This window comes from Lutjanus erythropterus, chromosome 17 (genome assembly GCF_056507025.1).
Source record: "Lutjanus erythropterus isolate fLutEry1 chromosome 17, fLutEry1.hap2, whole genome shotgun sequence".
NCBI lineage: Eukaryota > Metazoa > Chordata > Actinopteri > Lutjaniformes > Lutjanidae > Lutjanus > Lutjanus erythropterus.
The window spans coordinates 11,560,812-11,583,760 of NC_139333.1; the positions used below are offsets into that span (position 1 = coordinate 11,560,812).

The 22,949-nt window shown below is 39.8% G+C and overlaps 3 protein-coding genes across 3 annotated transcripts; 1 reads left to right on the plus strand and 2 right to left on the minus strand.

Annotated features, from left to right (window-relative positions):
* Positions 1-1,858: 1,858 nt before the first annotated feature.
* On the minus strand, positions 1,859-4,517 carry LOC146311796 (protein VCF1). Its single transcript, XM_084741463.1, has 3 exons — positions 3,750-4,517; positions 3,194-3,299; positions 1,859-2,530 (listed from the first exon to the last, which is right to left on the minus strand). The coding sequence occupies exons 1-3, from the start codon at positions 3,764-3,766 to the stop codon at positions 2,273-2,275; spliced, it is 381 nt and encodes a 126-aa protein (XP_084597589.1). The 5' UTR covers positions 3,767-4,517; the 3' UTR covers positions 1,859-2,272.
* Positions 4,518-5,972: 1,455 nt separating this feature from the next.
* Positions 5,973-10,075, plus strand: LOC146311797 (archaemetzincin-2). The gene is made up of 6 exons (XM_084741047.1): positions 5,973-6,294; positions 6,631-6,804; positions 7,272-7,400; positions 8,019-8,182; positions 8,342-8,518; positions 9,473-10,075. The coding sequence occupies exons 1-6, from the start codon at positions 6,006-6,008 to the stop codon at positions 9,629-9,631; spliced, it is 1,092 nt and encodes a 363-aa protein (XP_084597173.1). The 5' UTR covers positions 5,973-6,005; the 3' UTR covers positions 9,632-10,075.
* A 1,982-nt stretch (positions 10,076-12,057) lies between these two features.
* On the minus strand, positions 12,058-21,097 carry LOC146311798 (monocarboxylate transporter 7-like). The gene is made up of 6 exons (XM_084741048.1): positions 20,857-21,097; positions 18,204-18,444; positions 17,969-18,112; positions 16,974-17,102; positions 13,927-14,889; positions 12,058-12,388 (listed from the first exon to the last, which is right to left on the minus strand). Exons 2-6 carry the CDS (start codon positions 18,439-18,441, stop codon positions 12,081-12,083), a joined length of 1,782 nt encoding a protein of 593 aa, XP_084597174.1. The 5' UTR covers positions 18,442-18,444; positions 20,857-21,097; the 3' UTR covers positions 12,058-12,080.
* Between the last annotated feature and the right edge of the window lie 1,852 nt (positions 21,098-22,949).

Here is a 22,949-nt window from a genome sequence, read left to right on the forward strand (position 1 = left end):
TTCATGTAACCAAGTAAAAAGCAGATTGCCCTCACTATCTTACCACTCTTATTTCAGTTATACTCTGTACTGTGGTGTTGAAGACTGGAATGTAGTACAAACTACATGCCAAAATGGTAATCCAACCTACTGATGTATTTTGTTTCAGTGAACACAAGCTATGCTGTTGCACACGCTGAAGAACAATAAAACATGCTGTATTTTTGTTACAGCACTAACTACTACATAAATGAGTCGTGTTCTTCTGCATTTAACAGAACTCTACATGGCACTTCACCTTCACTTTCAGCAACGCTTTATTTAAATGTCCAGTGATTTGGAAAATTACACAAAATATGACTCACTTTCACATCTCTCATTTTATTTGCAACACAGTGTGCTGGTCATATTAAACCATACATAAACAAGTATGGCTAACAGGCTTACGTCACACACATACACATGATGTGTAAAATGTTAAAGACACATGGTTACAAAGTGATTTAGAAAGCTTTTTCTTGAGGCTGTTTTTGTCAGAAGCGTGACACTTCCCGTGCCGAGCCGCAGACTGCGGTGCCCGTTCTCACAGCTCTATAATTAGCCGGGGTCTAATCTGAGGTTGGATTTTGGTGGCGAGCCTCATGAGGAATCTTTGTTCCATTACCTTGAACCCACTGACCTGCCACACCAAAACATTATAGATTCATTCAGAATGTGAAAGCAACTGCTAATACACTATAACGTTCAAGGGAAATTTCAGCACTTTTCATACGGATGTGCAGTCAGTGTCGATGGTAAATGTAGTCAAATATGGTACTTTGACAGAGAATACTGAGTTCTATAGCTGGAGATACACTTGATGTTTAACTACATGTACACAGCCATCACTCCAAATGGACACAGGATATACAAGGCAGCCATGAATTGTAGGGATACATATGCAAACGTGTAGTTGAAAGGAAGTATACGTATATAGTATCTCTGGCCTAATGCTGCAAAATCTGTTGTTCTTCCAGCATCCAGTGATTTCACTGGCTGTAATGAACAACTACAGACTATTTCAGTTTAGATTTCTAGTCTCTTCCTCTGAGTAGCCAGGTGGTGAGTTAGATGAGTATATTTGTTACCTGACACTGGCCAGTACAGTTATAGCTATAGGCTATTGTGGCGATACACAGCAACATGTTCCAAGATCACAAACAAATGCATTCTGGTACATGTAAGCACGGCATGGCACAACCCACACGCAATAGAACTCAGATTTCCTTGTCACTATAGCAGGCACTGAGAAATGTATTGCCTCAATTGCCCTTCCCAAAGTCCCGCCTCTTTTTACTCTGTGCACCAACTGCAGTTGAACAAGCTTGGTATCTTGGTCAGCTTTCTCCTTTCCTATAAAGGCAATACAGAAACACATAAATTAGCTAATAAATTAACAATTGATGTGGATTATCTAGTGTTTTGTTAACATTAGATAAGCAACATCTTTTAACCATCTTCAAAGGTCCCACTCAGTATAGATGAGCCTAGCACGTAGCATATCCAAGTACAGGAACAGACAAATTTGACCAAGGTTCCAAAAGAGGCAGGACTTAAAATGGGTCAATTTACTACATTTCCCATCAACACTGCCTGTATATCCATATGAAAAGTGCCAAATTTTCCCTTGAATTTTAACTTTACCACTTTGGTTAGAGAAAACAAATAAGGCCTGAAATTTTATTTTACTGCATTGTTGTAATAATGCTCCTTTGGAGTGAATGCGTTGGCCTGTATGAACTTACTTGGTGAGCGGGATCAGAACAACTCCCACTTCACAGAACACAAACATGCGGCTGATCTCCCCAGTCGAGAGTAAACAAAATGAGGAGTTATTGAGTAAAGTGCTTAGCTTTATTTAGTTTTGCAAGCACTTTGGATCATCACACTTTCCTTGTGATTAGCACCAATGAAAATGTCCACGCATCAACGCACGCATGTAAAGAGAATGATACCTCTTTATAAAGTGCACAAGGGTGCGTGCACACACACACACAGACACATCAATACTGCACATAAAAACCACAGTGGCTGGGCCATGGAAAGGCGGATGTGCTTATGGTCTTGACAAATGGTACATGGTGAGGTGGGGATGAGCCTTAGTGCCCAAAATCTGTAAACCTCCCCACACATCGTCCCCTTCCCCCTGACCAGAGTGTATCGCTTGAGGCTTTTGAGGAGGAGTCGCCGCCCCAGCAGTGTCAGCACTGATGGGCGAGGGACAAAAGGTCAGGAGGGGGGTCAGAGGTCACGGTCATGTCGAGCCTGGACGCCCTCTGGTCTGCAGACTGCTGAAGTGCGCCTCCCTCAGGACTCTGTTGATGTAGTCATAGGAGACACTGCTGCCGTCGCCATGGAAACCATTCTGCAAGGAGCTAGCAGAGTCTTCAGGCTTTGGGCTGGGGGAGTGCTGGGTGATGCGGTTGTTGTGGCTGTGTATGCACGGTCTGGCACTGACCACTATTGCTCTCTCTGGACTACTGATCCCATTACTGCTGTCGCTGCTGGAAGACTGCAAATACAGAACAGAGACAAGCTCTGAGGTGGAGTTTCATGGATGGATGCAGAAGCTTTAAATAAAAGATTCAGAGCTTTTCCTGAGAGTGGAGCATTACATATTCAGAGTCACGTGTATTTTAGGGCTGCAACACATCATTATTTTATTATCAATTATCTGTCAACCCTTTTTCTCGACAAGTTGAGTCTGCCCATAACATGACAGAAAATAGTGAAGAATGCCAATCACTGTTTCCAAAAGCCCAATGTTACATCGTCAAATGTCTTGTTTTGTCCAGAACCCCAAAATATTTTGGAGTAGAGTCAGAAAATAGTCACAATTGAAACACTGAAATCAGAGAATTTGGACATTTTGGGTTTTTTTTTTTAAAAAAAGGCTCAAAATGATTAACTGATTAGCAAAATAGTTGGCAATTAATATAACAGTTAGCATCTAAAACAAACAATCACCTCTAAATTATATGCATGATGCCAAGTTGCTTTCTCTATCCATGAATGTCAATGGGATTTATATTATAAGCTCAATGATACAAAATGTTAGCAGAAATGCTTATCATCTCCCCAAAAATGACTTTCATCACACAATCAGAGGGAATCTGGGTAGACCAAAGTCTGTGCAGTGGGGTAAAGACAAATGTAAACATCAACTCAGTCTCACCTCTGAGTCCAAATCTGACACAACCAGGCTGGGACCCCCTCCTGACCTCTTGGCCTGAGGACTCAGCTGCTGGTCCTCCTCACTGTCACAGCTACGGTGTCGTTTCCTGTGTAAATCAGAGATGGAAGGAACAGAAAGGGAGATTGTGAGTGCTGAGGACAGTAGACTGAACATAGAAGTGAAAGAGATAGTGTGATGGTGGCAGAGGGAGAGAGAGAGAGAGAGAGAGATTGGGCGGAGAAAGGCAGAGTCTGAGAAAGAGAGAACATGAAGAGGAACCAAAAATAGAAATTCACACTCAGGCAGTTACATGATCAGACATGTGGTGCTCCCATTATGTGAACATACTGATTAACATACCTTCACTGGGGTCTAATAGAGATTGAACATACAGTGTGGATATTACATTAATAGTGCATTATCAGAGTGAACAGCCTTGGATATTATCATGGCTTTGATGCAATTATAATGTAATTTAGCTACAATGTTGCGTTATAATAAAGTGATACAATTGTCAAATGTAATATAAAGGTGTAAAAATGGTCGTTCTCGTTACCTGCTGTCAGTAAGCATATCTGCAGTCTTGACGGATGTCTATTTGGCAAAGAGAAAGGTTGACACTCCTCGAGAGCCGGACTGAAATATCCTATTTTAAAGCTTTGGCTGTGTTACAGCTCCACGGCCATTTCGCTGAAACTCAGTATGGCAAGCTCCCTCTCATCTCATAGGAAAGACTGAGATGTGCGAGTGAGTAATCTCCAGACGGCTGAAGCACAGGTCGCCGTAGCAAAGCACAAACCTCAGCCGCCTGTGGGTGAGTTCCGACCTGTCACTGCTCCAAGTCCAGCCCGCCCTGCCTGCCTACGCCTCGGCGGTGGTACAAACTGCTGCTGGGTGTCTAAAAGCTAACCAGCTAACTACGAGGTATTCTCGTTTTACGCAGTGAAATCTCGAGGAACGCCGGGCATGACAGCAAAAGGGCGCAAGCTAGCCTGCTAGCTGCTTCTGTGAAACGTTAAATCAGTCACTTGTCAAGCTAACTACTTCAGCTAACTAATGCTGCACTATGCTAAAGGAAAGTTCTTCCGCTTTCGTCGTCCGTCGACTCGCCGTTAGTTGTGGTTAACTGTTGCCTCTACTTGACAGCAGTCCGACGCAAGATACTAGATAAATAAAGTTAGATAAAACATTAAATTCTAAAGTTGTCCATGGTAGGATAACAATTTCACCGGAGTCGTTTGGTATGTCATAAGTGGCGTAGTGCCGAGCTTATCTTCTTTACTTGTCGTCTGTGGCCGCAAGTGAGGTGCCCCACTCCTTTGTTTACCTGACGTCATTGACATGACCCGCCCTACTCTGCCTCTGATTGGCTCACTATGATATTCTTACCCAATCCCAACCATCATGCCTGAACCTAACTAACCAAAGACAAACGAAGGTAATGAGTAATGGCCAATGACAAACGGAGTAGGGCGGGTCATTACGCTGCGTGTGGAAAAAAGGTCCTCCCTGAAAGGGAACCCCAGACCCGCGCAAGCTCTAGCGAAACTATTATCTTTCCCTTAACCTAACCAAGCCCCCCCCCCACCCCCCCACCCCCCCCCAAACCTACCCATATCATAACCACAGCCATGGAATATTATAAAACGCAATTACTTAGTACGAGGTGCGCAATGAAGTAACAACGCGTAGAAATCTCGCGAGAGTTTCACAAATCAAGGGTTCCCTTCTACACACGACCCAAAAAAAAAAAAAGTTAAACCGCTTCCTGTGTCAACATCATGGTGAACTACTTGGCTACCTTAGGACGAATTATCCAGTTTCGATCTGTGTGTACGCACGAAGAAGTTGATACATTTATCGCAAACGAGAGATTTTGATAGAGTGTCGAGGACAGGCGTTTTTGTCGTCTAATGTACGTGTTGCAACGTATTGAATGTTGAAAACCGTTTAGACATTTTACAAATATTTCTTTTAACATAGCATAATGCATTAAGTAGATCTACAGTGTCTCTCCAGGCAGGTTTTACAAGTTGAATATACTGGAATTTTACATATCTTGAATGTGCTGTATTTTATCAGCTTAGACATTTTTAGCCAATATGTATATTGTAATATATGTATATTGCCAAATATTTTTTGTAACATATTAGGCTATATACAGTTTCCTTTGCTATTTAGTCTCCTATTTTGTTGCTACAAAGGTATAGATGACTGGACTTATACATACATACACCAGGATACAGTTTTAAGAGAGTCAAATTTTCATTTTCAGAGCTCTTTTAAATACAGTTTATAAGCATCCATAGGTAGCCGTACAGGTCAGGTATAGCAAGGAACAAAACACAGATGTTCCAATGCCATTTTTTTCCTCCTGATACAAATTTTGATACCTGAACTTTGGGTCTTGACCAATACAGAGTACCAATACCAGTGTGTTAAAAATATATATATATATATTAATATTATTTTTAGCAGCTGTATATTACTAAACCTGTTTGGGTGATATGATTTCTATCACTGTAGTAAGACCTGGCTCAGGTAAGAAAAATTTGGTGCATGGGACAATGCTGGGAATAGTAGGATCCTGTTAAAGGGCTATAAATAAAGCAATATTGGATCACTGCATAGACTCTTGTACTCGCCAATGTCCAGTCCAGTATTTTAGGCTGTATTTGAGGCATTTTTGATCTTGGTATTGGAACAACCTTAAAACAAAAACTTGATAAAAAAAAATGATCTATACATTATTGCAAAGCCACATTGCAAATTTCACCTTCACTTCATGTGTACCTGTATATCTCCCATGTAGATGAAGATCATTCAGCACTCTGTGCAGACGCTGCGAACAGCTTTGGTCTCCAATCACCAGGATTTGGCCAAACTTTATAGCAAGTACACAAAAGAAGAAAGGTGTCTTCTGGAGGAAGGATTCCACCCAGGGCAGCCAGGTTCCCTTTTCCAACCCATCACAGTGCACTCTGAATCAGACTGGATCCCTGCTCACCCAGAGGCACCTCAAGACTTCCAGAGCTTCTACAGAGACCCTTACCGCAAGACCCCTGATGCGAGCCACAATACCATTTATATTCAAACCATAGGTGAATACATTCAATGTGTCCAGGGCCGTTAGAGACTAATCCTCAGTGCATTTGTGAAAATGTTCACAGCATTAATCTTGACAAGATGGCCATTTTTTTATAGAAAAGGGTGTGTACATTTTGCTACTTCTCGTGCCAGTACAATAACACATTACCCATGAGCACTTAAAATAACCATAATGTCACTGAATAAATAAAAATGAAACACATGCATGATAGCACATTCAAACTACATGGATGAGGCATGAACTGTATGTTATACAGCAGTTTTTTGCACTCCAAGTTAAGTATGTTACCTAGTTGTCTGGCCTTAATTCCACACTTTGTTTCTTGTAGGTTCCTTTGGGGAGGCGGGAGTCCGGACAGACAAATATGTGGAGTGGCTCAGAGAATACTGCCAGGCCTTCTTCTACGGACTTTCAGTCAAGTTACTGCCGCCGGTTACTGTAGCTGAAACAGGATGCACTTTCAGGGTTAACAGTAACTCACACAACCTGCAGATCCTCACTGGTAAGTTAGGGAGCTTAATTACTGTTACTTAAAGGAGTAGTATGTCCAAAAATGAGTACTGCTGCCCTAATGGCGAGTTGGAGCCATAGACGACATATTAAATAGGTTGAAATCCTATTTAATATACTGTCTTTGGTTGAAGCAGGTTGTTTTTTCCTGCCCCCACCAGCTGTTGCACTGTTATCATAGGAACATGTATTTCAACTTAACATGACTCCTTAATCTCTGATGACATACCATGGTCATTTTAGGATTTGTTATAGTAAATATAATATAGATTTCTCCTTTAAGGCATTCACTATTTACATTTGTATAACAACGTTTACTATTTAAAGGCCTTAAAAAGTATTAAATAATCTTAAATTCTGTTTGGGAATGTCTTCGCTTTCTGTCGGTTGGGTAAAATACAATCTTTAACTGGACTGTGCATGATATTGCTGTTATTATTGTTTGCTCTTGAAATTTAGGTGACCTGCTACGTTTCCTGCAGAACAGGACACCAAAAGATGCTTTTTGTATTGTTGGAATCACAATGATCGACCTCTACCCCAAAGACTCCTGGAACTTTGTCTTTGGACAGGCTTCTCTCAGCATGGGTGAGACTTTACCACAAAGCTTTAAAAGGAGGGTGCAGATTATTTGAAGTGGGGTTATATGATATACTTAGCCATAGTCAGTGTATTACCTACAGCAGATGACGGTTGAAACATTCAAAGTTTGGAGGCACAGCAGGAGTACTGGTGTAGTAAGCTGCTCTAATGCAAAACAGCTGTTAAATACGCCAAATACAGCTCTCTCCAAACCAGCCAGCAAACTAACAGATCAAGGCAGCAGCTGACCAGCAACTCCTGTGTGCTGCAAGGTAAAATTACTGATTTTATCAGTGGAGTTTGGTTGAGCTAGAACGTGACATTTGGCTTATATACAGTAATAGCAATTTCTTGAAGGTAGTACTTAGATATTGATAATTACTTCATACAACCCCACTTAAAATAATCTGAACTGTTTCGTAAACAATAGAAGCTACCACACTCAATAGTAATACTCCACTGTGAAAAAGAGATAATCAGCAAACATTGCTTCATTAATCACCATTAGTACTGTGGTTGATCTGCCACTAGATGGAGCCAAAGTGATTGACATACAATCCAGGAGAGATTTTTTTTTTATTATTATGTACAACCATAATTGTTCTTTTTCCACTGTGCTTGCAGGAATGGGTGTTTTCAGTTTTGCCAGATATGATGACAACTTCTACAGCAGAAGTTATGCTGGGAGACTGAAGAAATCACTTAAGCCGAAGCAGGGGGACTACTCTGTGTTTGATGGATACTACACTCCTCCTATCACCAGCACTCTGCTGCTTCGATCCTGCAAGGTTACTAACAAACATGCTCCATCACTCACTCAGTGTTGGTACTATGAACCTTCTGAGTAAAGGTTCTTTACTTTCATCAATGCTACTGATAAAAAAAAAAACCACTCAATACTGCTGTTTTCCTTTCTGTAAACACTAACGTTAAATATTTCTTTCCAGACAATGACTCACGAGATTGGCCATATGTTTGGGATAAAGCATTGCCAGTGGTTGAACTGTGTCATGCAGGGCTCCAACCACCTGGAGGAGTCTGATCGCAGGCCTCTGGACTGCTGTCCCATCTGCCTACGCAAGCTCCAGGTCGCAATCGGCTTCAAAATGGCAGAAAGATACAAGGTAAGTAAAAAAAAATCAAAGAGAACAAGGACAATCTCTGATTGAAAGATATTTCACACAGAATATTAGGAATATAACTAGAGGTGTGTAAGATTAATCATTAATCAGTTAATTGGCATTCAGAATTTAACTGATTAAAAATGTATTCATCGATTGTCTAGAAATGACAGTAAGTCAGCTACATTTGACAATTTGTTTTGTCTGGCGGAGGCATTTGATTAATAAAGAAACTGTAACTGAACATTTAAATAAATTAACAAAAAAAAAACAAAAAAAAAAAAATGTGATTTGTATCTCATTCATTTTAAATGATCAATCAGTTAATAACATTTCCAGTTTGATTAAGGAAAATGCTTAAAACTTGCAAGCCTTGATTTAACAATATATTGAATATCACAATAAAAAATGTCTCAATATTGTACCAAATTATGATGATATCTGTCATGATAGTACACGGTTAATTATTTCATATTTCATGCCAATTTTTTGCACATGCTCATGTCATGGCTGGTTACTTTTATTTTGTTGCATTAAAGAAGGAAAGCAGAAATACTTAAAGTTAAAAGGAAAAATTAGTTTTATGAGAACAAAAAATGCTTCACGCATCAGATTTGTTATTTGATGTACGACATTTTTGTCAAGTTGTAATTTTTCTGTTTTTTTAATATTGTGATAAATGTCATTGCACTGAAGTAATCTGTTGCAACAGGCTTTTGCTTTTTCTGGATCACAAGATGTAATAATCATCTACACAAAATGAAAGGGAGATTACAGCTCATTTTAAGGAGCAAAGTCTTAAGATTTGGAGTTTTAAGACTCCCACCCAGCCCAACCTCCAGTTTTGATCAAAGCTTACCAAAAAATCTGTTTACCGTATGTACAGACACAATCAGATGCATTTGTGTTTTTGTTGTTTGTATTTTCTTTAAGTGAATATCGATCTGTGTTCAAAAGGCCTTGCTGCACTGGACAGAGGAGGACCAGACTCAGACATCCAGACCAGAGGAGGCCTCTGCCTGTTACTCCGTTCCCAAACCCACCGAGTCCTTTGACACATCCAGACTGTGGCTCCGCAGGTGTCTGGACATACTGGGTAAAAAAGATGAACTATAGTACTTGCCCATAAATCTGTGTAAGTTCAGAAAATAAAAGCAACAGCTCAGACCTTGCATGTATATCATGCTAAATTAACACTGCAATGTGCAAAAAAATTCATTGTTTTCATATATATTGGGGAATATCTAGAAGACTGTCAGGTATATATTAAGTTATATGGATTTAAAAATGTTTGTGTATATGATCAGTTGAGACACTTCCTTAGGGCACCTGTATTTCCAGGCAGAACAAAACAAGTTCAGCTTAACATATATTTTTTAATCTAAATGAAAGATTAAATATGTACATAAAATATTTTTTAATGTGGAAGGGTACAATATTATATTAAAAACATGACATCTGATTGAGAGGTTCAAATCACACTGTTGCTTTATTGCGATTGAACACATTTTCATTACAAAAAATTCTTTGAGTCTGACATCTGAGTTTGATTAAAAAAAAACAAAAAACAAACACTTTTAATCACATGCATTATCTCCTGAGTTTTATACATTTTCTATAACACGTGTTACAGAATCTGTGCAATGTATTGTTACTGCAGCTACATTTGTATCACAGTTTTTCTGGTTATCGTTATGGTATTGATCACCAGCTGGTAATTAGTTCATCAAGTATCAGTGTTGCTTGTTTCTGGAATATCTAAAACTGGATCACTCATGTTCCATTTTAAACACATCCATACTTCCATATCTCACAAAGACCACAATATATCAAAAGTTTACTCACTTAAAGCTAATTTAATAGTACAATATTTAATGTTAACAGCAATGCCTCTAGAAAAACACAGTTTGGTGTGTAAGTTATGTAAGGCACAATTGCATCATATATATTGTGATCTAAAAGTTCCTTCACGGAGCGCAGATCTACAAGTGCAGATCATTAACACTAAATATTGGTCTTTATTGTAATCACTAGTGCAGTGCCCGTTCAAAACTGGCGTGTTTGGAATGGGACGATTGTTGCTAAGAGCTTTCAATCAACCTGCAGAGCTGGCTCTAGTTGCAGCACTTCCAGACCCACAGTTTTAGATGTACACATGCGCCACCAGTTTTTCTTTTCCTTTATTAACAACACAGTAATATTACAATACATCACCAGTTGTAGACAGTTTATTGAGGTGCTGAAAATTAGCCACTTTTCATGCTCTCGTGCTGCAAAATCTGTAGCTGTAGTAGTTAAAAACTAGAGATTTTACAGGCTGTTTCAGCTTGTAGTGTCTAGTCTCCATCTCTGGAGGTCGTGCTCGATGAATATTGTTGTCACGTAACACCACTGATATATCATAGGCAGATGCTACATTGACCTCTCCAGCCTGTTGCTGTGATTGGATATTTGTAAATGGAGGAGCTGCCTCTTTTGTGGAACCCTTGAATGTATAATGACAAATTGAAATCAGTCAAGGAATGTGAATGTTTTAGTGCTTAGCTCATCCTGCACAGCTCATCCTTTACCTGTGTTTGTTCACAGGTCAGTCTAGTCCAGACCAAAATGATGGCAATGTTGAGATACAATCCAAAAAACAATGTGGCCAGTCATATATGTAATTATGTCTATACCAAACACTTTTTTGACCAACAAACTAACAGCTTTTCTTAGTCAATATAGCACCAACTGAGGGATTCATTGCTTCAGTTGACTACATTTACTACCAACACTGACTGGACATCCATGTTGTTATTTCTACTTCTTTGTTTAACACTGTTAAACATTTAATTGACTGAATGTAGGCCAAAGACACTGCACACATGAAAATAAAGAATAATCATTTTATGTATTAAAAATGTTGAAACAATTAATTAAACCGATTTCATTGACATTATCAGCATTTGCAGGAGATGCTGAAAGAAAAGCCATCATTGAAATGTTACTAAGAAGTTTTTCAGTAGGATCCATTCATTACTTTTGACTATGAATTTATGCTGACGCGAGCCAGCTACCCCAAGTTATAGCTGGTCCCCAGGGCGTTATCAGTGAAGGTAGCTAGCCAACGTCACCTTAATAACATTTAGTTAACCACTGTGTAGGCTTATAAAAATGTAAACATTAAAACTCAACTTAACTGACACCTTATTGGATATCACCAGCGCTGTTGAGACCTTCTCTCTATATGACTGTTGCTTAAACTCGTTGACATACTCATACTCATGCGTATGTCTAAACTGTGGCTCTGAAACTGCTGTCTCAACTGCAGTGGCTCTCCGGCTCTGCAGGGCGATGTTTCTAAGCTTCCTCCACAGCTGCACATCCAATCTACTCCTTAATCAACACTGCACTTCGTTGGTCCTCAGCAATACACCTACCAAGTGTCAATCAAGTCAATCAAATGAACAGTTGTTGAGAAAACAGAAGGACAGACAGACAGAGACTCCTTCAGTATTAATTAGATGTCACTTCAGCACTTGTCAGCAGTTTGATATGGCTTGACCCTTTTATTACCCTTATCATTTTAAGCAAAGCGTATAACTTCTTCACCATCTCTGGTGGCGTCTACCTGGTCTTTGACCAAGATGTCCTCTGCTTCAGAGCAGTCCCGAGGACTGTCAGTTCTTTGGTCTGGTATATGCGCTGCACTCTGTTCCGTGGCATCGCCTGTCCTTTCATGTATATCTTCAGGGCGTTTTGAGTTCCTCCTCCGGCAGAGTAATCCTCTCTTAGCAGGTCTGACCAAACCCAGGAACAGGGCACTGAGTCCCATGCCGACTGCACAGGAGTAGAAGGCTGATCCGTAGTTCTGAGTCACATCCACCAGCACGCCTACCGATAGAGAAGGATGAAAAGGAAGCATTAATATAGTAAGAAGACAGTTGATTGTTGAGTCTCATTTCCAGGTTGTCAAGCTACCAGTGCTTTAGATTAGTGGTTCAAAGATGGTTAATTGTTTAGTTTCATTCTCAGATCGTCAAATACTGACATTTTCAGAATGATACTCAGCAATCAGCTATCTTACTGACCTGTGATTGGCCAAGTCTTCCATTACACACAAAATTTTCTAGAGAGGAGGAGCAGAAGTCTAGTTTTCTCTCAGACCACTTGAATTACATTTTGCCTAAAAGTTGTTATGGAACTAAAGCTTAATGATGCCCAAAACTAACTGCTCACTCCAGCTTTAAAGGGGAACTCCAACAATTTTAGACATTGGTTTCACTTTACATGTTATGAGTAATATGACTCAGTTGTAATTTATCTTCTGTGGCTCTACAGGGGACTGAAAAAATAACAGTGATGATGTTATAGTGATGTCATCAGGGCTGTCTCAGCTTGGGTTTGGAGACTACACATTTTTACATAAACCCTACATAAGAAACTGAGTTTACAAGGCATTTACTAGACAGAAGCAAAGTGTTTTTGGAGCTTGACAGACACTTGTGAAGAAAGCTCGGGATATCTCGTCACCTGCTGAACCAATTTTAAACATTATTTTTGTGAATTAGTTTCATGCAAGTCCCTCAACTTTATAGAAGTGCAGTACTAAAATGTTTGTTAGACCTTTAAAAGAGACATCACTGAATATGATTTCAATGTGAGATGCTGTCCTATGTACAGAATTAGATTTTACACCATCTATACACATCAGATGTAAACTACTGTCTATCTTACATGGGTCTGATCGCCTTATATTCAAACTAGACCTCAAAACATCATTTATGCATTTCCTGTAACTGTGCTTTAATTCATTTCCTGCCTTCTCTTAAGGTTAATCTTTCCGCTTTAATTTGTGGAACATTATTTAGAAATCATATATTGTTCTACTTCATAAATTAAGGGACAGTTCTGATTATTTGAAGTGGGGTTTTATGAGGTACTTAGCCACAGTCAGTGTGTTACTTGCAGTACATTGTGGTGGGTTTTCCCCCTAGATTGAAGAAGCAGCACGAGTACAAATGTAGGAAGCTAAGTAATGAACTGCTGTGGACACGGTCAGCAACAAAACATTTTTATCCGCTTAAGAAAATCAATATCAGTTGAAGTGTATGGTTTATTTAGAAGATTTTCACTGCTTTATCATACTGTCAGCGGTTTCTGATGGAAAACAATTGTTAAAATTGTAGTTTTACCACACAGGAGTTGCTGATCTACTGCTACCACTGACCCTGTCTAGACCAGTTGAATGCATAGCCTCCTACACTGCTTCTCATAACTGGGGGCACGCTGACCACCCTGTACTGTAGGTAATACACTGACTATGGATAAGTGCTTCATACAACCACACACAAAAAAATCTGAACTATCCCTTTAAGAAGATATAAGCTGTAGTAAAGTGATACTACACTACACTACAAGGTAAGTCTTACCTCCAAGTGGGGGTCCAGCCAGCCCAGCAAAGCTGTGTATGAACACATAGACACCAGCAGCTGAAGACATCCTGTCTATGCCCACCACATCATCCTCTGCCAGCATAGGGATGTGGGTGCACGCTAGGGTTCCCATGAAGAACCCATACACAGCGCAGCACACAGCCAGGCCATAGAACTCTGTAACCAAAGTAAATCCCACCAGATCCACAGTCATTGTAATGACACAAGCCAGAAGCACCAGCAGCTTCTTCGTCATGAGCTGCTTCCGTGTCAGGACCCAACCGATGGAGAATCGGCCACAGATTTCAGCCACGGCCATGGTGGAGAGCATGTATGTGGCGCGGTCCCGCTCCACGCCTCGACTCACGCTCAGCTCAATGATGTAGAGTTGAGGGGCAAAGAAGCCGAGCGTGGCAAACAGTCCGAACAGAGAGTAGAGAATGAAGCTGCACTCTCTGAGGATGGAGAAGTCTAAAAGTTTTGTACTCTTTGGCTTTTCCTCATCTTTCGTCACTTGTTTCTCTGCACCTTTGTTATTTTTCTCCTCTCCTTCAGCTTCTATAATCTCCACTGCACTGTTTTCCACAGATTTTTGTTCTGTCTTTGACCTTACTTCTTTGTCCAGTAAATTCTTCTCCTCTGGGCTGCTGTTCAGAGACTGGACACCAGAGTCTCCGGTGCTCACAGAGCCTCCAGTTAGCTCATTGTCCAGACTGTTGGAGGTATTTTGTGCAGGTGAGGTATTGTCCGTCGCAGAGTCCTCTGAACTGGTGCCCTCTCGTGCATTGAGGGCCTCCAGTTCCTTTGGGGACGATGTGTCAGTCTCTGCCTCATAGGTCCCTCTGGGTTTGATGATGATTGGCCGGAGGAGAGCACCACAGATGATGATGGTGCTCTGCAAAGCTCCAATCACTGCCATGGTGTGACGCCAGCCGATGTGGTCCCTCAGTTTAGAAAAGGCTGAGAGGAAAAAGGAGGTATATAGTGAGTGTTTATCTAATTAACTGCATATTTTTTCCCCATGTTTTTTGTGTCTAAGTGACTAATTGGGTCAACATGTTTTTTAAATTGGTCCATGAGTGCTTGCTTTTGCCACTGACATGCTTAGATCATTAGTCTCACAACATCATTTCTACCAAATCAGAGTTGGTGAATGTTTATACAGTGTAAAGACAAGCCAAAGATGTTTTGGATGAGTGTTTCTGGTAAAAGAAATCTATCTTACTCTCTGTTGCAATCCATTCCATAATATTATCACACTTAAAATAACAATGTGAGCCGGTCAGTGGCAACAAGTGCTTTGACTGAGCACAGCTGCACAGCGGGATCTGCCAACTGCAGCACTCTCATGCATTTTCAAAAAAAGTTCTCCCATTAGTCACTTGGACAAAAAAAAACATGGGAAAAACGGTTCAGGTCAAAAAATACTGAAGTTACCCTTTAAGAATGAGGTGTTCGAGATCTGAGTTGAAAATAAACTGCTATAGGAATGGACATAAAAGAATCAGAGGACTATCAGTGGCACATAAAGCCTTATAGGATAAGGATCATAATGTTCTATAGTTCTGCTGTTGTCAGCAAGTCCAATAAAAAGACGTGAAGCAACACAGTCTCTCAACTGTCTGTGGCCCTTAGCCCACTGGTTCCCATTGTGTCTGAAACAGGCCATAAATGTATAGTTTGATTTTAAAAATAAGAGTAAATAGTGTATTTGTTGGAGACTTTTTTCAGGAACACTCTAGTGAGTATTTATGGCAGCAGGGTGGTGTCTGTGGGACTGATTCGAAATAAACTCTTTCTATGTGTCCATATGAAGAAACATGTGACCAAGTGCAGCCGTGTGGCTACTGATGTGTTTTTCATAGTTATAGAATGATCCTTCAGGACAGTCTCTGAAGCTTTTACTGAAGTTTTTCATTATTTATTATGACTTTTTATGGCATTTTATTTAGCAATCTTTGCTCGAGTTTTCCTGTCACTACACGAGTTTAGTTTGGTTTATTTGGATGGGGTAATCATCCCAGAGTCCACTTAATTAATCAAATAATTAACCCCTAAATGTTAAAGATTAAATCATGATTGAACGAATTCATGAACAAATGATCGTTGACACACACATATCATATACACACAAGCATACAAACACATGTAAACACGTAATATTCATACAACCTACATAGGTTCTGTTGTATACAATATATAAAGTCACACTGCCTTTAAGAGTTGCAAACTCAAGGTACTTTAAGGTAAAGAGTGATGAATAACACCTTCATTAATCTCTGTTGTCATAAAAAGTAATGTAATCCTGACCAAAATTAAATACTTTACCCTAGGGCTGCAACTAACAATTGATTAATCTGTCAAGTATTTTCACAATTAATCAAGTAAGTGTCTATAAACGTCTATAAAATGTTTTTTTAAAAAAAAGAAAAATGCTCCATGATTCCAGAGTGATGTCTTCAAATTACTTCTTCCGACCAACTCATCCAAAACACAAAGACATTCATTTACAACCCTATGTATTACCTGTAAATCATTACAATTAATACATTTCAACCAGCAAATATTTGATAGTTGTGCTTGAGAAATCACTGAAACAATTAATTGATTAGCAAAATTATTACAACCAATTTTCTGTTGATTGACTTATGAATTGATTATGTAATCCGTGCAGCTCTACGCAACATTGCTTACATAAGTTTGTGTTTGCCAAGCAGTCATTCCACAGCGTAGTTAAATACCCAAGAAAACCAGGTCACAGCAAATGGCTCTTCTGTGCTATCTAATCTAAATAACAAGATCATGTAAGAACCAGTTACCCAAAACAAGCACATCTCAAGCAGCTGAGACATCTTGATTCTTTTAATCTTTCTGTCTGGACGGACTGGAACCTTTCTCACAAGAAGGAATGCGTAAGGGTTACAGTGGCTCATTTGAGTTATTTGACAGGCAGTCCTGTTAGCATCCATCACACAGGTTCCCTTAACCCCCTACACTCTGTTCCAGTGCATGCATTAAACATCAGTGGAAGCTCTTGCATTCACCTGGTGCCAGGGCAAACATGGACAGGGACTCTCCAGTGGAAGCAACAGCTGTGACCAGAGACCGTCGATGGCTGAAGTACTGGGAAAGGATGGTAACAGTTGGCAGGAAGGTCAGACAGTAGCCAAGACCTGCATGGTGGAAAAGATGCACATTTTTAACTCTGCCTGACCCTTCCTAAGTCCTCCTTCCTCCTAGAACCTCAGTCAACTTTCTTCTTACTTGTTCCTGTATGGCAGTTGTTTCCCATGATGGCAGAGCCATGACACCCTACCATGTCTCTGACTGGCTCATACTCATTGCCTTTGTTGGTTTAATTAATTTGGGTTGGTTAGGTTTGGGCAGAAGGAGTGAGACTGGGTAGGGTTTAGGTAAGAAGTAAGCCAATCAGAGGCAGAGTAGGGTGAGTCATGCCAGTGTCATAGTGGGGAAAAAAATAACACTTCCTGTACTTAGATAGGCTATATGCCAGGTTTGTCTGTGTTGAAAAGAAAACCACATTTTGCAGAAAAACATGTTGCTAGGAGGCTTGCAAAAACAACATATAGTCATACCTTAGCTACCTAGCTACAAGTGATAGCTAATGTTAGCAAAAGCTACTTAACCTGGTAGCTAATCAATATCAATCTTTAGGTAGCTAGTTAACCAGCTAGGTAATCTATATTAATCATTAGTTAGCTAGGTAGCAAGCATTTTGCTAACATTAGCCAACTTGACTATGTTGCTTTTACAGGTCCTCCAGGAACATGTTTTAACTATCTTCAACATCTGCTTTTGTTTACAATAAGATTATCTTAGCATATGGCATATCTAAGTACAGGAAACAGGAAACAAGAACACTAACGGAGGTTCCACTGGGTACTGAGTCTGGTCAACAGTTATGGGAGCACAGAGCAAAAAGTGGTGGGACAAGCAGTTAAAAAAATAAATTAAAAGTATTATAGCATTATGTGATGTTCAGAGAGGAAGACAAAGGAAGAAGAAAGCAATTCAGTACCTGCAACTAATCCATAGGTGATGTACATTTGATTGATGGAGCTGGTAAAGCTGGTGGCAATGGTGCCAGCGGAAATAAGAAATCCTCCAGTCATAACAACGAGTTGGAACCCGAAGCGGTTCGTCATCACGGAGGAGAGAGGACCTGAGGACCCATGGAGAACAAACTGTTGTTTAGATTAGACTAAGAAACACCCATAACTTCATCATCACTTAACCTCATCAGCTGTCCTCACCATTGAAGGTCATGACAAACACGCAGATGGAAACAATCCAGGAGACCCGACTGTTGGTCTCCCCAAACTCCTCCATTAGGTCCTGGAGGAAAATGCCGAAGCTCTTGATGGTGCCGTAGGTGAAAACCTCCACCAAGAAGAAGGCCCCAGCCACCGCCCATCCCCAGCCTCCATCAGGGGCCTCGGGGTACACATTGGGCCCCAAGAAACGTGGCCCCTTGATTCGACAAAGTGCCATGCCCTGTAAAGAAAAAAAGACAGTTCTGGTGAGTGGCATAGTGGTGAACAATGTTAAAAATAAATTGCAAAAATAATTCAAATGTGCAGAATTTGACTGGTTGACTGACTTGAGAAATTAGAATTACTGCCTCATGGTCGTATGTCTGTACCAGTTAGTCAAGTTGCAGTTAACATTAATTTCTGTCCTGACTCGTATAATATGTGTAGTGAATAATTTTGAATAATTTTAATAAAAGGAACAAGTGTAATTTTTTTTGCCAAAATAGAAAAGAAATTTATCTTATTAGATATGTGTATGGAATTTAGTCATAATTAGCTTATTAATTATTGAGTTATGGGCAAAAACAAGTTTTATGAGGTCACCATGACCTTAATCTTTGATCACCACAGTCTAATCAATTCATCCAAGTCCAAGTGGTCATTTATGCCAAATTTGAAGAAATTGCTTTAAGGCGTTCTCAAGGTATTGCATTCACAACAGGATGTACGAATGGATAACCCAAGAACATAATGCCTCCAGCCCCAGCTATTGCCAGTGCAGAGGAATAAAAACATGTTTGTGCAAAATAAGGTGGCATAAAGTCAAGCATCTATGAATCTATTGAACACTGACAACTGCTAAGTTTTTATTCCCTACATAAACAACAAATGTGTTTTTTAGACAAAGAGATATTCTCAAATAAGCAACAATTTTGCAACTTAAGCCGTCATGTTTCCATAGAAGAATTGTCAAGTAAAAAGCCTTCAAGCACAGCCGTAAATTTCAGGCGGCGAAGGGGACAGGACGTCAAAGAAGCAGAGGGCTTTTATTTTGACGAAGAGTCTTACTGCGTTATATTTCTTTACATAAAGAAAGACATTTCCACTTTTAATCAATACTGAAATCTCACAAAATGATGCATAAAAATCACCAGAATGCAAGAAATTAAGTGTTTGATGCTCAAAATCGCCTGAGGGAAGACCGCTGCCTAATATGTGTCCTCATCAAGCATGAATGGCTAAGTGTCTGTCCTGTGTAGAAGAAAAGCGACTCACTCTGCTCCTCATCTCATCAGAGAAGTTTATATGTTATAACCCTGCTCCTAGACATCAGTTAAAGAAGTTAGCTGAATGAAAATTGCTGCCTCACCAGTAGGGTAATAAATATGATTCTGATACAATCTTATTTCCCTTCTTGTATCCCTCTTTGTTTAGCAGCTTGCCTTTTAAATAAAGTGGCTCTACGCATCCTCACCAGGCTACTGTTTAATGTACAAACACTGTCAGTGCTGTGACTAAATATGGTCGGGGGGGAAAAGCCAGCAGTGGCTGCTCAGCCCACCTTTGCACAAGGTTGGACTTGGTCGGTGGTCAATGCAAAAGCATGCTAGGGCAATTGGATACAATCAGGTGTAATCAGTCAGCTTTTTGTTAGGGTGGGATGTTTCAAGCCCAATGGCAGTAAAATACTGCGTAACTCTTTGTACAATTTTTCTCTATCAGCCCTTTTGCTTTAGGGTCTTTTCAGAAAGCAGGACAACACAAACTGTTTATCCCCTTTTGTGACTTCACACTTACTTTTCACCACAACTAATGTTTCTTCTGAGTAAACATCAGAGTAAATATGTTGTAATTCTCATTCAAAGAAAAAAGACTGGACAAAAGCTGTCAGACTTTAAATCTGTCTGCTTAAATTATGCTTTGTTTTTTTGTTTGTTTGTTTGTTTTTTTGTAAAGATAGAATGTGGCAAAACAGCATTCTGTAGTGCTGCAGAGATGTCCTGGCTTACAAATCATGTTCTCCAGATGTAGGAAAACATGTCTGTTAATTCTGCTATTTAAACCAAGGAAATATAAATATATAAATAGGAACACTGTAAACAAATGTTTCTGATTTGTCTTTTTCTTTTTGTCTACTTTTTCTGTAACCAAAAACTTCTTAAAGTAGTACAATTAAAACCCAGTATAATCAAAGTATTATAAAATTCCTTTAAAGACACAATATAAATCAGATTGCGATTAAAAAAAACATTAAAACCTTCCTTTCTGGTTTGTTATAGCTGTTAATTTATAAATGACTGTCTGTTCTGTTACTGAATCCACCCCCTGCACACTGTTTGCCCTATTAAACAACTTTTAGAGGAGAAAATTGATTGTAAATACGTGATTGAGACCGATTTTTTTTAATGAAGGGGGTGGGAGGGGGTAGTGTGTACAGCCATATGGTTAGACCTCACGCGGCTGACGCAAGCTAGCGACGCCTCGTGCGCACGGAGGACAATGTGACTTTAGTAACTGCACTTTGTAAGTACTTGAACGTCGCTTTTTGAGCCATACGTTTAACTCAAGACCTGCCAAACCTCCATAATTACTTTACTGAAGCAAACGTACTCGTATATAATGTTAATGAGTTGCATGAAGTCGTCTGTCTCACCTGTGTATCGCTAGTTTCAGACGGAAATCCTCTCGGTTCGTTGCTGCCGTAACCCCGCCGGTGTCGACCGTCGCATCAATCAAAGCTCGATCTTTACGCACACATATTCTCACGTGCATATGTTCACAAACACAAACACGTGGAGACGCAAACACGCAGACACACGGACAAACATGCTGTCTGCTCTGACAAGAGCTCGTATTCATGGGCGCTCCCGCCCCAGCCGGCGAGGAGGGTAGAAAAAAGGGTTACAGAGATCTGGTTACATCCAGTTCTCCCCCCCCCCCCACATCGGTCAGTAAACTCCTCCACGGCCCCCTACAACTGTGGGGTGCAGGGTTGTTTAGGGTGGCTGTGGTGTGTGAGGGGGGTGAGTTTGTGGATGAATGTTGCTTCAAGTTGTAATAATGTTGATGAAAACTTTTAGTTAATTATTTAAATTAATTAATATTTAAAAATAAAACTTACCAAAAGTCAGATTTTCTTCTCTATATTTTGAATTTAATTTTCTTAAAAAAAAATGTTAATTAGTGGTGGAAAGTAACTAAGTACATTTACTCAAGTACTGTGCTTAAGTACGATTTTAAAGAAGGGGAGAGCGGGGACAATTGTAACAGGGGGCAATAGAGAGCCGAAGTCCCCCGCCCTGTGGTGGACCACCATGGGACCTTACTTCATAAAAAAAAAATATGAACTGTATAATGGCGAGAGACCAAAAAATATTTGATCCCCTTTGAATTGTGTCATTAATTACACGTTTGTCAATTTAAAAGGAAATATCACAAGTCAAGAATTTTGCCATTTGTTGTACTGTTGAAGTATAAGACTGAAGATACCTGATCATACAGTATATTATAATGGAGTAGATAATGAATATAAAGATGGCACCCATTCAGTCAAATGAGAGTTGTTTACCTGGTGCCTAAGCCAAAAAAAGTTTTCTAGCTGCTGGGTTTACTACCTGTATGGCCCACTAAATATGCTCGTTTACCCCCCCTTGCCCCCAGCCACAAGTTTCCACTCAGCCTGTAGACTTTACACTGTGATGATGTTACAGATTTTTAAATGGCTTTTCGGCTCAAGGAAGGTTTTACAAACATAAAAACTCCATGGATCAAAATCGTAATAGAAAGAGTCGTAATTGACCTTATCTGCAGTGCGAGGTGTTCTGTCAACAGTTTTATAGACGTTTATTTTATAATGGTGGCCTATGGGGGAAAAATTATGTTAGTGCAAGTGGGGAATTTTTTGCTGCAATATTGTGAGGAGCCATAGGAAAAAATGGCAGCAGTGCCCTGTCTAGTTTGTCTATGTACCTAATTAGAAAGATTACACACCCACTGTAAATAATGTCATAACCTTCTCCCTCCAAAAGCTAACATTAGCCGCTGAAGCTATGATGACTATGTGTTTTCATATCATGACGTAGTCACATGAGCAATAGCTCACACTCATTCTTTCACTTCCTGGCTGATAAAAGCACCTGGAGTCGCTGGATAAAACACTTCAGGTAAGACAACGTAACAAGTGACAGCGATGTTGGTGACATGTATTGCAAGTTTCTTGACAAATGTCATATGTGTAAGTCATGGCTCAATTCAAACAGGAACAAAAAATGATTTTTCTTTCGCCATTTTCTGAAGTAAGGTCCCATGGGGCACACCGGAAGGGGAGGGTCTTAGCTTCTCTATTATAGCATACTCAAATCCTCCAATCAGAACAAGCTAGAGGGATGACATGGACTTTGCACATGCTCAGTAGGATTCCCCTCCCTTTATGTGAAACAGGAGCAGGATTATTACAATTACAACTGTGTTACAATTGCCCCAACCAGTTGCCCTTGAGTGATAATATCGCAGTTGTATTATGTTTTAGTGCACTATGTTTCGTACATCAGTGTACTGTATTTCAAGTAGTCTATGAGTTATGAGGGAAAATGCAAATAAAGTTACAGTTGTCCCCAGTCTCCCCTAGTTTATACTTATACTCCACTACACTTTGGAAGCTAATATTGTACTTTTTACTGCATGACATTTCTTTGATAACTTTAGTTACCAGTTAGTTTGCAAATTTGGATTATTAATACAAAATAA